The sequence below is a fragment of the Mobula hypostoma genome, chromosome 30 (genome assembly GCF_963921235.1).
Source record: "Mobula hypostoma chromosome 30, sMobHyp1.1, whole genome shotgun sequence".
Taxonomy (NCBI): Eukaryota; Metazoa; Chordata; class Chondrichthyes; order Myliobatiformes; family Myliobatidae; genus Mobula; species Mobula hypostoma.
The window spans coordinates 12,732,763-12,748,937 of NC_086126.1; the positions used below are offsets into that span (position 1 = coordinate 12,732,763).

A 16,175-nucleotide genomic window follows, 5' to 3' on the forward strand; every position below is an offset into this window, starting at 1 on the left:
CCCCCTCTCTCTCTGACCCAGGAGTGACCGGGCAGTGATGGGGAACAGGAACCCTGACTGATCCCCCTCTCTCTCCGACCCAGGGGTGACCGGTCAGTGACGGGGAGCAGGAACCCTGACTGATTCCCTCTCTCTCTCTGACCCAGGGGTGACTGGTCAGTGATGGGGAACAGGAACCCTGACTGATCCCCCTCTCTCTCCGACCCAGGGGTGACCGGTCAGTGACGGGGAGCAGGAACCCTGACTGATCCCCTCTCTCTCTGACCCAGGGGTGACCGGTCAGTAACGGGGAGCAGGAACCCTGGCCGATTTCAACCCTCCCCCCCACCCCGCTATTCAGCGTCAGAACCCACGGCTAATTATTGCTCTGACCCAGGGTAATCACAGGCAGGGATCGGGTGCCTGGCACACCATGGAAGGGCCCCCGGTGATGGTCAGAATCCCCCTGGTTGAATTGCTCTTGGTGAACTTTCCCCATCAGCCCAACGACCCACGCTGAGCTGTAACTGAGAGTCCCTCCACCCCACCTCCCCACCGCTTCGCCAAAGAAGGCGAGCTCACTGTAACTGAGCTTGGGTAGGCAGCGCGACCCAGGAGTGACAATGTGCAGAACCCAAGCCGAGCAGCCCACCCCACCCCCACTCCCCTTCCCCGTCAGTGCTTTCGAGTTCCCCTCCTTGGGCTGGCTTAACCAGGCACTGGCAGACCTCCACGCCCCATCCAGGGAACTCAGGAATCAGTGACAGGACACAGCGGTCTGCCAGAATGGATTTCAAAGTGGAATCTTTATTTATACACAGACAGGTCCAACAGTTACGACACACAGGCGAGACGACACAGCTTACCGCCTACCTGTTACAGACAGTGAAACACAGACCCCCCCCCCCACCCAGGTAGTCACAGTCGGAAATGCCGGCAATTGCCCCTCCAAGCCCAGGGGTCACTTGGTGGCGAACCCTGCACTCACTCTAACCCAGGGGTCGCTGGCCGGTTATGGAGAACAGGAAGCCCAGTTGAATCCCCTCCCTCCACCCCTCACTAACCGGAGGGTCACAGAGCAGCGACAGGGAGCAGGCTCCTCTCCCCAGTGTTCGCAGGGTGGCGTTGGGGTAGCAGGAAGCCCAGAGGGACCCAGAGGACACTGGGAGGTGATGGGGTAGCTGATTCCACACACCACCCCGGCCCACCCCTCTGCTCAGTGACTCCCGGATACGGTCAGCAGCAGAAACCCTGGCCCGCCTCCCCCCCACCCCCACCTGCCCCCGTAGAAAGGACCGCGGCTGGTTCCTGGCGTCATGGCACTGCAACGAACTGTCGCGCGGCCAGAGCGCGCTTCAGGGCATTAAGAGAATGCAAGCAACCAGGGCACGAGATCCGACAGCCTGCGTTCGGGGAGAGGATGGTGGGGGTGGTGGGGTGGAGCAGGCAGCTTGTACAAGGAGCAGTCTGATGGGGGGGGGAAGGAGGAGACGCCATCGCCACAGGGTTTCCTGCTGACGAAACAGTGCCAAGACAGTCACGGTGGCAGGGGGAGGCTGAAGGGAGATCTCTCTTCCTGCCTGGGATGGGGGTGGGGTGGGAGACAGTCGTCACACTCAGAATACACTGTACATTCTTGCAGAGGTTCACGCATCCCAGGTGAGCTCCTCTCGAAGCCAGCCATCCTGGTCTTTGATTCGATACGCTCGCGGTTTAGGCTTGGGGAGGGGGGAGGAGGTGGGATTTAAAGTGCTGCTGTTCTGCAGGTTCCCATTAGAACGGACAGGGGCGGAAATCACCTCCCACAGCCCCACACAGGTCAGCCTCTCCTGGGGTCTGGTCAATGGGTACTGCCTCTACACCTCCCCTCCCTACTAAATAAATCTCCCCCCTTCCATCTGCAAAAGGTAAGATTCCAAGCCAGGGGCTCATCAATTTAAAAGCTTCACGAAGGGGGTGTAAAACGCAAGACCCTTCACTCTGTCTATCGCTGAGTGGCAACTTTGATTTCTTGAGATAAAAATCAGTGGAGTGCGCAGGGGCGATGGGGTTACGGGGTGTGCTTGTGTCTCAGAGGGGTGGGGACGAGGAGGGACGTTAAGTGCCATGCTGTGAGGGTGCTTGCTCGCGGTGCGTGGGACGTGCACAGGATCTAAAATGGTGGACGTTTAAAGTTAAAACCACCCCCGCGCCCCCCCCTACCTCTACCCTGTCCCCGTTCAACATTCAATCCGAACCAAGAGCGCAGCGACCTTACGAGGAAGGGAGCTCGAAGCTGGCTGGAGGGGGGAAGATGAGCTCAGCCTCCACACTCCTACAGCAGAGACCTCCGGAGCAGAAGACCAGCCATGTTTCGCGCCGAAGTGCTTGCGCACAGAATCAAGAGAGGATATCCCGCGGCCTGAGGTCTGAGGTGGACCCTGATCACTTTGGTATCCGCCCCGCCGATCCGGGGGGGGGGGGGGTGGTGCAAGGGGGCGGGAGGTGGGGAGGGCGAGCGTGGGAGAAGTCGCGGGGGGGGAGGAGTCACTCGTGTCTCCGTTTGGACGGCGGGACGAGGTGATCGGGCAGTTCGTTGGGGAGCTCGTGGCCCTCCAGTTTGACCTTGATCAGGTGGTTGGCGAGGGCGAACTCCTCGTCGTCCAGCATGCCATCCTTGTCCACATCCGCCAGCTTCCAGATCTTGCCCAGCACCGTGTTGGGCAGCTTGGACTTGACCATCTCCTTCTTGGCGCTGGCGCCGGTCACCTTGCCGTTGACCGGCGACAGGGTGTAGAAGATCTCGTCGTAGCTGGGCTTGTCCTTGGCCACCACCCACTCCAGCTCGTCGATGCCCTCGCCGGCCCCCTCACCGTAGCCGGCGCCGAACGGCCCGTTCATGGTCCCGTCGAAGGCGCCGCCGTGGACGATCTGCTTGGGCATTGCCGCCTCCTCCTGCCGCACCATGGTCATCAGCCGGGCGATGTCGTTGGCCAGCATGTCATCCACCATGTCCAGCAGCTTGGGCTTCAGGCTCTGGAATTTGGTGAAGTCCATCATCTGGAGGTGCTCCTGAAGGGAGGAAGAAAGACAGAAGTGACAATTGTTTTCACCCCTCCTGCAGCCAAAAACGCACCAACGAGCTGCCCAATCAACTCCGTCCCACCGTGCAAACGGAGACACCAGTGACGCCACCCCCCCCCACCCCCATCATCAATCCCTGGATCGTCAGGGTGGATAGCAAAGTCATCTGGGTCCAGCCCTTGGCTGTGTGTCTCCCTCTTTATCGTGAGTGCCTTGAAGTAAAATGCGGCGCGTCGGCAGCCGAGGCGGTCTCTGCTTGGTTTTTTTTTACACCACACCCTATCCCAACTGCTGTTAAGTGCATCCTGACTGGTTGCATCGTGCCCTAGGATGGCAGGACCTCAAGAAACTGCAGAGAGTCGTGGACTCAGCCCGATACATCACGGGCACCTCCCTCCCCACCATCGGTAGGATCTAGAGAAAGCAACGTCCGCCATCAAGGATCTCCACCAGGGATCTGGGCCGGGCCATCTCCTCGCAGCTCCCATCGGGCAGGAGGTACAGGAGCCGGAAGTCCCACACCACCAGGTTCAGGAACAGCTCCTTCCCTTCGACCATTCGGCTCCCGAGCCAAGCCTCACAACCCCTAATCAGCACAGCAACACTGGCCGTTTTGCATTAAGTTGTTTTTGTGCTGCAACTGTGCTTTCTTGTAAAAAGTGTAGAATTAGCGTTTGTGTTTTTCTTGTCTGATGCTATGTGCTGTACATATCCCACTGCACCTGTGATACGAGGGGGAGACCACTCAGCCCTTCACACCTCTCCTGCTATCCAATACCAGCCCCCTCTTGCGCTTCCAGGGAAACGAGGGCCCTTTTCGACCCAGCTGATAGACCAAAGGGTCCGGCCTCTGCGGCCCGCTGGGGTAGGGAACTGTCATGGGCGTCACGGCGCCAATACTTCTCTCTGGAGGGAGACAGGTGACAAAGGGATGCTGCTACTCGTGCACTTTGATTGTGACGTCCTGGTCCAGGTTGTGCTGGTGCTTGCAGTCGAACAGCTGCTGACATACTAGGGTGGGTGGGGGGGGGGGCGCGGGGTAGGGCTTGTCTGGGGAAAATGGGCACTCCAAACTGCAGCTGCCCCCCAAACACCAGCTCCAAAATAGGTGCCTTCTGTCTTGATGGAAGATCCCTTGCAGACTCCCCACACTTCTCCCAGAACACTGAAAAGACGCACGCTTTTGATTCCTATGCAGGTCTTTCAGCTCATTGGCAATCCCATCCCCTCGGTCATTTGCCTGCAATTCTGCAGGAGGTGGAGGGGGGAGACGGGCTTTGTTAATATGCTATTAGCCCCCACCCGGCCGATGGCTTACCTGCATCTTTTTGAGTCCTGGGAAGTCTCCTGGCGAGATCTGGTGCTCCCGCTCAATCTTCTGATAAATGTCCCCCAGGCTATTGATGAGTTCCTTCTTCTTATTGTCCTTGCCGAAAACGCTTGGCATTTCTTTCTTCAGAGACGAAATGATGTAGGCGTGTACCTGCGGAGGAGGAGGGAAGGATGGTTGAGAGGCAGCTGGTGTTGGGAGGGGCAGCAGGAGCAGGGCAGAAGCTCTCTGTTAGCTCTCCAGCACAATGGGGCTGGTTCAGGATAAGCCGGAACCTCAAACCAGTCAGATGGTGAATGGAGGGTGCTTTTCAGAGATCAGACAGCAGAGGGAGCCATATCAACAGACAGCAAACAGTCAACGTCATATCATACACTCCCAGTGTCAGACACAGAGTGAAGCTCCCTCTGCACTGTCCCATCACACACTCCCGGGGTCAGACACAGAGTGAAACTCCCTCTGCACTGTCCCATCACACACTCCCGGGGTCAGACACAGAGTGAAACTCCCTCCGCACCGTCCCATCACACACTCCCGGGGTCAGACACAGAGTGAAGCTCCCTCCACACTATCCCATCACACACTCCCGGGGTCAGACACAGAGTGAAGCTCCCTCTACACCGTCCCATCACACACTCCCGGGGTCAGACACAGAGTGAAGCTCCCTCTACACCGTCCCATCACACACTCCCGGGGTCAGACACAGAGTGAAACTCCCTCCGCACCGTCCCATCACACACTCCCGGGGTCAGACACAGAGTGAAGCTCCCTCTACACTGTCCCATCACACACTCCCGGGGTCAGACACAGAGTGAAGCTCTCTCTACACTGTCCCGTCACACACTTCCGGGGTCAGACACAGAGTGAAGCTCCCTCTACACTGTCCCATCACACACTCCCAGGGTCAGACACAGAGTGAAGCTCCCTCTACACTGTCCCATCACACACTCCCGGGGTCAGACACAGAGTGAAGCTCCCTCCACACCATCCCATCACACTCTCCCGGGGTCAGACACAGAGTGAAGCTCCCTCCACACCATCCCATCACACACTCCCGGGGTCAGACACAGAGTGAAGCTCCCTCACACCGTCCCATCACACACTCCCGGGGTCAGACACAGAGTGAAGCTCTCTCTACACTGTCCCATCACACACTCCCGGGGTCAGACACAGAGTGAAGCTCCCTCCGCACCGTCCCATCACACACTCCCGGGGTCAGACACAGAGTGAAGCTCTCTCTACACTGTCCCATCACACTCTCCCGGGGTCAGACACAGAGTGAAGCTCCCTCCGCACCGTCCCACCACACACTCCCCGGATTACAGAGTGAGGCTCTCTCTACACCGTCCCATCATGCACCCCAAGGACAGGGACAGTCAGAGTAAAAAGTCACAATATAATTTATTTTTGGATAAATCCAGGTGCGTGGGGCGTCCCAGAATGCAACAAGCCTGGAAGAAAAGCAGCAGGGAATTTGGGTAAAGCGTCGTTGGGGAACTCCAAGGAACGTTGCGGAGACGTGCACCGGCGCACAGCCAAGCTATCCGGCCTGCTAACACTGCTCGCCAGGTCCAGAGGGAGGTGCGTCTGAAATGGCTCCAAACAGAACTGGCGAGTGGCTGGTACTACCTCTGCAGGGCTGAGCAGGAACTGAGAACTGTGCTGGACTCCTGCCACACGCCAACAGCACACACAAATACACACCCCCCCCCCCCCCAGGCACGGTTGGCAAAGCAGGAAGGGCTTTTTTAAAAAAAAGTTATAGAGTCACCTAGCACTACAGAACAGAAACGGGCCCGTTGGTCTATCTGGTCCACGCCAGGCTGTTATTTCTGCCTGAAAGATTTAAAGGGATTCTGAGGGACGAGCCTCCCCCCCCCACCGCCCACCCACAAGAAGGCGGTCGGTGCACTGAACGAGCTGCCAGAAGAAGTGGTAGAGGAAGGCACAATATGGAATAACGCAGCCAGAGGAAGTGTTTTTTTTTAACTACACAAAGTGGTGGGTGTGGGGAATGTGCTGCCAGGGGTGGAGGTAACGGCAGAAACATTAGGGGCATTTAAGAAACTCTTAGATAGAAAAATTGAGGGCTTTGTAGGAGGGAAGGGTTCAGGGGCGTTGGTTTAAAGGTATTGGTCTGTGGCACAAAAAAGGTTGGGAACCCCAAGAGATATAGTGATATTAGAGTAGGAAAGGGCTCTCACCACACCGTGGGCCAGCGTTGTGTGAAGTGCTAGCGACAGGCACAGTACGATTGCATTTTAAAAGTACTGGACAGATACTTGAAGAGGAAAGGTTTCTGAATCTGGGGTCCGCCTACCCCTCGGTTTATGGTTGGGGTCCACGGCATGAACGAGGTTGGGTTAACCCTAGTTTCAAGGGATGTGGGTCACACGCAGGCAGATGAGGCAACAAGGTAGGCAAGGTTGGTAATTCTATGAATGCAGTTCATCTACAACAATATCCCACCTACCCCACCAACTTCCGATCCTGACGGCTACTCCCAGAGCAGACTCCACAGACACTGTGCTACCATTCAGGGCAGGAGGAAAGGCTCTTCACCTGTAGACGCAGGCCTCCGAAGGCCCTCGACTCACATCGGGAAGCTCTGCCCCCCTCATACGGACCACCGCAGCCACACAGGTACCGACAAGAGGTTTGGAACGAAGGGGGTGCCCCCACCGCACTCCCCCAGGGAGGAAGCTCCCGCCACCGGGAAGGTGCCCTCTGCGTTGCATAGCCAACTTTACACTCGATCTGTCTTTATAGCTAGCACAGACGCAGTGCGCTGTACGATTAAGACTCAGCGAAGTTAGAAATGCCCTCAGATCGATGAGTAACAAGTGGGGATCAACTAAGTACAGCAAACACACGAAAGTGAAGCTGTACGGCAGCTGTGTTCTGTCCACACTCTTCTACGGGCCAGAACGCTGGCGCGCGACAGCGAGAGACTTCGCCAAGCTGTCGTCATTCCCACACCACCAGACCCCGGAAGATCCTCCGTATTTTCTGGGGAACAAAGATCTCCAAACGTGCTCTCCTCCTTCGGTGCCACCAACTGCCCGTGGCCACAATCACCATGAAGAAACGGCGGAGGTGGTCTGGGGCAAGTGATGACAAGGGAGGCCAACTCCATCATCGAGACGGCACTCCACTGGAGTCCTGAAGGGAGAGAACGCGGGAGACCGAAGACAACATGGCGCCGTACCGTAGATCGCCGTGAACCACTCCTGGGCATGACAGGGAAAGTGGCCAAGGACAGGCAGAGTTGCAGGACCTTCATTGCTGCCCTAACGCCAGCAGCGTTACAGGCAATAGGGGACCACATGAAATAAAGCCGAGTTAAAGGAGCATCTTGTCGAGGAGTTTGAGGTTTATCCAGACCCTAAACTCTGTCCACTATCTACAAGGCTCATGTTCTTAGTGTGAAGGAACACTCTACTTGCCTGGGCGAGTGCCACTTTAACAACAGAAGCTCGACACACAGCAGCTGGCTTGATGGATACTCCATCCAGAACTATTCACTCACTCCACCACTGAAGTTTGTACTACATACAGAACACACTGTAGTGCTCAGCAACACGATCGTTGCCAGCAGTCGCTTGATTGGCTGAGGCGGTGTGAAGTTTAAACAGAGCTTGGGGCCTTTTGGAACTTTTGCAATCATAATGATCTCCCAGGAGCCAATAAAAAGAGGCGAGGTGAAGGTGGACTGGCCATTGATAGAGTGGGCCAGTGTTGGAGTGGTCAGGTTTTGGCTCAACAGGCTTGGGCAAGAACAGGTGCAGGCTAGAGCTGAGGCTTGAGAAGTTGGAGGCATAACAAGTGTAGGTCGGATGATAGTTCAGGGAATGAAATGCTCTTCCTGTGAGATGTGGGAGCTAACGGTCTCCCTGGTGACTACATCTGCGAGAGGTATACCCAACTTCAGCTCCTGACTGACAAGCTTGGACTGGAGCTGGATGCTGTCAGGACCATAGGGGAGGCTGAAAATGTCATCAATGAGATTTTTACTGAGGTGGTCACACCCAAAGTGCAGGCTTCAGACAGTAGATGCAGAAGTGGACAGTGCAAGCTTCCCCGGTGACCATTCCCTGCAGCAACAAATATAACCCTTTGAATACTGCTGGGGGACAGGAGATTCTGTGGCCGCGGAAGAGACGCCAGGATGGTGTGTTGCCTTCCAGGTGCCAGGGTCCAGGCTGTCTCGGAGAGGCTGCAGCTTACTCTCAAGAGGGAGGGTGAGCAGCCGGAGGTCCCGGTGCACACGACACTGGCATTAATGACATAGGTAGAACGGGGGAAGAGGTCTTGCGCTGTGAGTATAGGGAGTTGGGGAAGAGGTTGAACAGCAGGACCTCCAAGGCAGCAGTCTCTCCACGTGCGGCTCGGTGTGTGGAGAAATACAGGAATCCTTTACAGAAATACAAAGCGCTGGCTAGGATGCTTCGAACACACGCAGCTCTCGTTGCTCTATTACACAAGGACATGGAGGCACTGGAGAAGGGACGGGAAGAGGATGACCAGGAAGCTGCCTGGATTAGGGTGTATGAGCTATGACAGGACAAACGTGGATTGTATTCTGAGGCCGAGGGGAGACCAGATCATGGTTTATAAAGTTTTGGTAAGGGAGATAATCTGAATCTTCCTCCCACTCTGCCGAGGTACGAGTCTCAAATAGTAGGTGACATGAAAGAGTGGGAAGGTTTATGAGAGATTTGAGGCAAATCTGTTTCCTTTCAAATACAGGAGGTGTGCTGGAATGTGTTGTCAGGGCTCGTGGCGGAGGCAGACATGACAGCCTTGTTTAAGAGGCTGTCTGATAAAAGAGGGAATAACGGGGACAGAGGGAGGAGGCCACTCACGATTTTCATTCTCTTTTGCACCACGTATTTTTAATATACAGTATATCCCTCAGTGTAATTTATAGTATATTATGTATTGAACTGCAAAAACAACAAGTTTCATGACATACAGGACTGTGCAAAAGTCTTAGGTGCATACATTCATAGCTAGGGTGCCTGACTTTAGCACAGGACTGTATTTATCGACGTAGAGCGGAGAGTGAGTTTGTAAATCTGGCGGGAGAAAAAGGACTTTGGGAATGGCGAGGGTGGAGCGCCGTGGGACGAGTGGCAGAGGAGGAGTGCCGGGGTGGGTGGGGTGCAGACACACCCAGCCCTGATACACCAGGCAAGGTCGTTGGTTTATTGATCATTACAGAATGTCTCTCTGGTGCTTCCCGCTCCCTCCCCTCTCCCTTCCCCTTTTCCCAACCATGATCCCCCTCTCCCTGCCCCCTTCCCACTCTCAGTCCACGATAGAGACCCAGATCAGAATCAGGTTTATCATCACTCACCTGTCATGAATTTGTTTTTTTTGCAGCGGCAGTACAGTGCAATACATAAAATTACTACAGCACTGTGCAAAAGTCATCTATATGCCAAAGACTTTTGCACAGTACTGTATGCCAGTGATAATAAACCTGATTCTGATGGAGGGGTTAGTTCGAGAACATGGTCGGCACTGACACGGTGTGTCAAAAGACCTGTTTCCCTCTCGCTGTGAAAAAGAGACATCTCTTTCTCCCTTATTAGGGAGAGGGAGAGAGAGAGAGAGAGAGAGAGAGAGAGAGAGAGAGAGAGAGAGAGCCTGTGGTATGTCAAATACCTGGTTGAATGAGTAGTTTTGGAGTACTGCAAGTCTGTGCCTTTGCTGCACGCTTGAGTGCTCGGCGACAGGTGCCAACGCTTTTTTTGCTGGTGGGGGGAGGAGGGGATCGTTGCTTGCTGCCACTTACACATGGGAGGAAGGAGCTGGGGGGTACTTTGGGGTTCTAACATTTAACTGTCATTCATTCTTTGGGGGCACTCCTCTGTTTTTATGGATGGTTGCGAAGACAAAAGCATTTCAGGATGTATATTGTGTACATTTCTCTAACATAAATGTAGCTTTGAAACCTTTGTTCCTGCACTGTACTGGTCTATGAAACTCTGGTTAGACTATAGACTCTGGTAGTGGATTGTGAAGAGTTAATCTTTATGCTTGCCGACAGTGGTCTCGAAGGTAACAGAAGTGGCTGCAGGAGCTTTGATTGCAGCTGTGGGAAAACTCCATGCAACACTGTGGGAACAGCCGTGGGAACGTGGCAGTTAGTCGGACACAGGGGTGGGGACTGGTGACCAGTGATGATTTGGTTCCAGACTGGTGGCTCGAGGTGATGCTGTGTGCTGATCCAAACTGCAGAGGAAAGGGTGTAAAAGTAGAGTGTTCGGCAGCTCTTCGAGGTCATGAACAGCGCCACGGGTCGAGTGGAAGGTGTGCTGCAGTAACAGGAGCCTGTGCACACCTAGACAAGCACTTTCACACTTGCTCCACTTCTGTCCTAACAAACATAATTTTGCAGTTCCAAATAGATGATTGGTGTCTGCCTCTTTCTGTTTCAGAGAGTCAGATCCAAGAAGTTATTGTTTAACAAAACAGGTAGCCACTATAAAACAACACACATCAAAGTTGCTGGTGAACGCAGCAGGCCAGGCAGCATCTCTAGGAAGAGGTACAGTCGACGTTTTGGGCCGAGACCCTTCGTCAGGGACTAACTGAAGGAAGAGTGAGTAAGGGATTTGAAAGTGGGAGGGGGAGGGGGAGATCCAAAATGATAGGAGAAGACAGGAGGGGGAGGGATGGAGCCAAGAGCTGGACAGGTGATTGGCAAAGGGGATATGAGAGGATCATGGGACAGGAGGTCCGGGGAGAAAGACAAGGGGGGGGGGAACCCAGAGGATGGGCAAGGGGTATAGTCAGAGGGACGGGGGGAGAAAAAGGAGAGTGAGAGAAAGAATGTGTGTATAAAAATAAATAATGGATGGGGTACGAGGGGGAGGTGGGGCATTAGCAGAAGTTAGAGAAGTCGATGTTTATGTCATCAGGTTGGAGGCTACCCAGACGGAATATAAGGTGTTGTTCCTCCAACCTGAGTGTGGCTTCATCTTTACAGTAGAGGAGGCCATGGGTAGACATGTCAGAATGGGAATGGGATGTGGAATTAAAATGTGTGGCCACTGGGAGATCCTGCTTTCTCTGGCGGACAGAGTGTAGGTGTTCAGTAAAGCGATCTCCCAGTCTGCGTTGGGTCTCGCCAATATATAGAAGGCCACATCGGGAGCACCGGACGCAGTATATCACCCCAGCCTACAGGTGAAGTGTCGCCTCACCTGGAAGGACTGTCTAGGGCCCTGAATGATGGTAAGGGAGGAAGTGTAAGGGCATGTATAGCACTTGTTCCGCTTACAAGGATAAGTGCCAGGAGGGAGATCAGTGGGGAGGGATGGGGGAGCCACTATAAAGCAATAGGATTAATTCGCTGGAGTTTATTCCTTAATCAACATTTTAAAAAAAATCAACATTCTCAGTCTCCCGGCATCACATCGACGTCGGAGATTCTGCAAGATGGCGAGATTGCAGACTTTTATTCCGATGCTCGGAAGTGCCAGCGATCTGGTACCCAGCCTGCCCGCTAATCTGGCGTGCGAGCTGGAGGCCTGGAACGCAAGTGGGGAGTGCAGCCAGGGCAGGGTCTGGACCGTGGACGGGATGTGCAACTGGGGTCCAGGTCTGTAATGCCAGGAGCAAGGAACATGAGGGGCAGTCTGTGACCAGAAAAAATATATATTCCCCTGTTTTAAACTCCCCAGGGTCACTGGAAAATAACACCACTTTGTAACAAGAAGGAAGGAAAAACATTTGGGCGTTAATAGGAGTAACATTCAATAATCCAGAAAATCTATTAGTTGGGACAACACCCAGGGACGAAACACAGAGGGAATTAAAGTTACTGGGAGAAGGCAGAGCTGAATCCATGGCCAGATCGGCCATGATCTCATTGAACAGCGGAGCGAGCTCGACAGGCTAGACGGAGCCACAGAAACAGGCCATTTGGCCCATCTAGCCCCTGCTGAACTGTTTTTCTGCCCAGTCCCGTTGACCTGTACCCGCACCATAGCCCTCCCATCCATGTACCCGATCAAAATTTCCCTTAAATGTTGAAATCAAACCCACATCCTCCAGTTCCGCTGGCAGCTCTCGCCACCCTCTGGGTGAAGAAATTGGCTGAGACGTCCTCAGAGTTTGTTTTGTTCTTATATTCTATGACACGCTATGACAGGGGTTCCCAACCCTTTTGATGTCGTAGGCCAATGCCATGAATCGAGGGTCTACGGAGCCTAGGTTGGGAACCCCTGGTCTATACAGAGACAGCGGACTTCACGTGCTTCCCCTCTCCGGGGACACCCAGGCATGGACCCTGGCAAGAGGGACAGACAGTCCGAGCGAACTGCCTGCCCAGGAGCATAAGTTCCTCCAGCATCCAACACCAGCACAAAGATCACGAGACTGTGGCACCAGGATTGTTGGGGCTTCTGTAGTGAGACCTGGGCCAGTTTGTGTCTTCACAACCGCCCAAGAGACCACACACCCTCGGCTGTGGGCTGAGGGGGAGTGAACAGTAACCAACAGAACTCCAATGTGGAAGTCACGTGCTTCCAGTCTTCCTGAATTAGGGGGTGAAATTGAAACTCCTGTCACTCATTTCAGGAAAAAGCCTGGCAAAGTTTCCTGTTAACAGCAGTCAACAGGATAAAAGATTAAAATATGTTTTAATAACACAGCAGAGTGAGAGTGAGAGAGAGAGAGAGAGAGAGAGAGTGAGAGTGAGGGAGAGAATGAAAGAGTGAGAGAGTGAGAGTGGGGGGGGTGAGAGAGAGTGAGAATAAAAGAGAGAGGGGAGAGAGAGAGAGAATGAATGAGAGAATGAGAGTGAGAGAAACGAGGGAGAGATAGAGATAGAGAGAGAGAGAGAGACAGACACAGAAAGAATGAGTGAGAGACCAGTGCAGAGTAGGCCTTTACCTTGGCTAGCCGCGCCCTCTTGATCAGGTCATTGAGTTTCCTCAGGGCCGCGTTCCTCGGCAGGCTCTGAATGTCCTTGAACAAATCCTGCTCCTCCGCCTCAAAGAGTTTTCTGTTCTCTGCGATGAGGAGCGGCTGGGACCAGAAGGAGCCGATGTAGACCCGGATCACCTCGGGCGTGTTGATGATCTTGCCCAGGGACCACATGAGGGCCCCGTAGACCCTCATCAGCTGCTGCGTGTGGATCTGGTCGGCCTTGTTCAGCACCACCCGGATCTTGTCCTCGTGGTTCTTCATGGCCTTGATCACCTCTGAGAACTCGTCGGAGATGTCCAGCTTGTGGGCGTCGAAGAGCAGGATGATGCGGTCGACGCGCTCCGCAAACCACTCCAGGACGGCCGCAAAGTCGTAGCCTGCAAGGGAAGCACACACAGGTTACCCTTGGCTGCTCTCACAGAATACCACGGGGGCAGAAACTCGGATGGGTCTACAGCCAGAGTGCCTGATTGTTTCCTGTTTGGTCCACGGAACTGTGCAAGTCTTGGACACACATAAAAAATTCTGCGAAGCAAAGATGCTTTCAAAAATAATGAATCAAAAAGTTTCTAAATTTAAAAAAAATGACTATGGAGAGCAGTAAACATTAAATCAAATCAACATTTGGTGTGACTACCCTTTGCCTTTAGTTCTCTTAGGTACACTGTCGCGCAGTTTTATAAGAAAATCCGCTGACAGGTTGTTCCAAGCATCTTGGAGAACTTGCCACAGTTCTTCTGCAGACTTTGGTGGTCTCGCTTGCTTCTGACAGCCTCAGTGATGTTGAGATCAGGGCTCGGTGGAAGCCGTAACATCTGAAACCACATTAAAATAAAATCTAGGGTGCCTGAGACTTCCGAACAGTACTGCATTATCAACAGATTGAACAAGTACAGCACACAGTATAGGAACGGGTTATTCAGGCCACAGCACTGAGCCGTACAAATTAAATTAGCAATCAATTAAATCGATAATTAGGACAACATGGGAGCATAGTGGTTAGAGTAACACTTTACAGCGTTGGCGACCTGGGTTCAGTTCCCACTGATTCCTGTGAGGGGTTTGTATGTTCTCCCCGTGACCACGTGGGTTTCCTCCGGGTGCTCCGGTTTCCTCCCACAGTCCAAAGACGTACCGGTTAGTAGGTTAATTGGTCACTTGGTGTAATCGGGCTCGTTGGCCTGTTACCGTGCTGTATCTCTAAATTAACCAAATGGTCAGCTAGACTAACCCGATGTGCCAACACGACACCCATATGCTTCTATCTTCCTCACATTCGCCGGCCTAAATATCTCTTAAAAGTCTCTAATGTATCTGTCTCCACCCCAGGGCATTCCAGCCTCTCTGCAAAAAAAAAACTTGCCCCTCACATCTCTTTTGAACTCAACCCCTCTCAACTTGCCTGCACGCCCTCTAACATTTCAACCTCGTGAAACAGGTTCTGTCCACTCTATCAGTGCCTCTGGTAATCTGACAGGACTTATCGGGTCTTCCTTCAGCCTCCGTTGCTCCAGAGGAAGCTGCCCAAACCTGCCAAACCTCTAGGTAGAGCACGCGCCCTCTAATCCAGGCAGCGCCCTGATAAACACACACAAGAGAAAATCTGCAGGTGCTGGAAATCCGAGCAATGCACAGAAAATGCTGGAGGAACTCAGCAGGCCAGGCAGCATCGATGGAAAAGAGTACAGTCGGGCCGACACCCTTCTGCACCCTCTCCAAAGCCTCGGCATTCTTGCTACAATGGGGCAGCCAGATCTGTATGCAAAACTCCAGAAATGGCCGAACTGGAGCTGCAGCGTAACTTCCTGACTTCTGAACTCAGTTCAATGAAAAAAATTATACTACCAGCTGCAGTCCTCCCCGGGTCGCTGGAGGGCTCGGGTTTCGGAGTTGGAGTACATCAAAACATAATTCTGCCATGAACGGTCCCAAGCCCGGCTGTAAAGAAAGGGCTGAGTACTCTGGCGAGCTGCTGCAGGCAGCCCATGCCCCGGTAGGTGTGTGGGCTTAAGAAGGCTTTTGAAACACTGAAGTTGGGCAATATCTTACTAGTAGTTCAAAAGGCAAGAAATATGACTGAAAGCGTCTTTAACAACACTTTACATGAAGTAAATTGTGGTAAACTGACACCGCAGACGATGCGGAGGCGAAGGTGACTCGGGGGATGAGCTGTGCTGGTGAGTTGCAAAGCCAGAGTATGACGTGTTCCAGGTGGTTCTGGAGACGGTGTTGCCGTCGGAGTTGCGGTGAGCAATTTGGAGAGGTCAAGAACAGCTCCAGGCCGGGCAGCGAGGTCTAGGCCTGGAACATATCGCTGGTCAGCGGGGTACGGGCCCAGCGCGTACTGCTGTGACAAGGCCCAGGTCCTAGTGCGCGGTGCTACCCGGTGTTTGGACGATTTAAACGCCGGCCCAAATAGACTGGAAGGGCAGGGTGTCAGGATCGGGGGTGAGGGTCATGCCCATCGCTCCTCGGTGCTGAGGCTGTGAGATCGCTCCCACTGCTACGTGCTTCACGCCTGCGAAATTCGCGTCAATATGATGAACTGAGACAGAGGCTTTGGGCCTTCTCCGGGGATTCAGGTCTATGGCCTCAATTTGGTTCAGAATGCAAGATTTGTGCTTTTTGGTTGGTCTTTCTGTTTTAAATTGGGTTCTATGGGTTTCTTGCTTTGAGGCTGCCTGTAGGCAGACAAATCTCAAGGTTGTGTAATTTATACATACCTTGATAATAAATGTACTTTGAATCCTTTGAAGCATACAGAGAAATGTGTCACTTGTGTTAACTACTGTGAACTGACCGCAGTCTAAAAAGTTTGCAAGTCGGAAGTGCGGACTTCCCCAGAAGATTCCCTCTACCC

General features: G+C 53.5%; 1 protein-coding gene across 1 annotated transcript in view; it reads right to left on the reverse strand.

The window, feature by feature from the left end:
• Positions 1–1,558: 1,558 nt before the first annotated feature.
• LOC134339626 (EH domain-containing protein 1) overlaps positions 1,559–16,175 on the reverse strand; it is a 95,647-nt gene continuing 81,030 nt past the window's right edge. The window contains exons 3-5 of the mRNA XM_063036305.1: positions 13,280–13,692; positions 4,361–4,525; positions 1,559–3,030 (exon numbers count right to left, since the gene is read on the reverse strand). Of these exons, the coding sequence (XP_062892375.1) occupies positions 2,506–3,030; positions 4,361–4,525; positions 13,280–13,692 (1,103 nt within the window). The 3' untranslated portion in view covers positions 1,559–2,505. The remainder of the gene's footprint in view (positions 3,031–4,360; positions 4,526–13,279; positions 13,693–16,175) is intronic.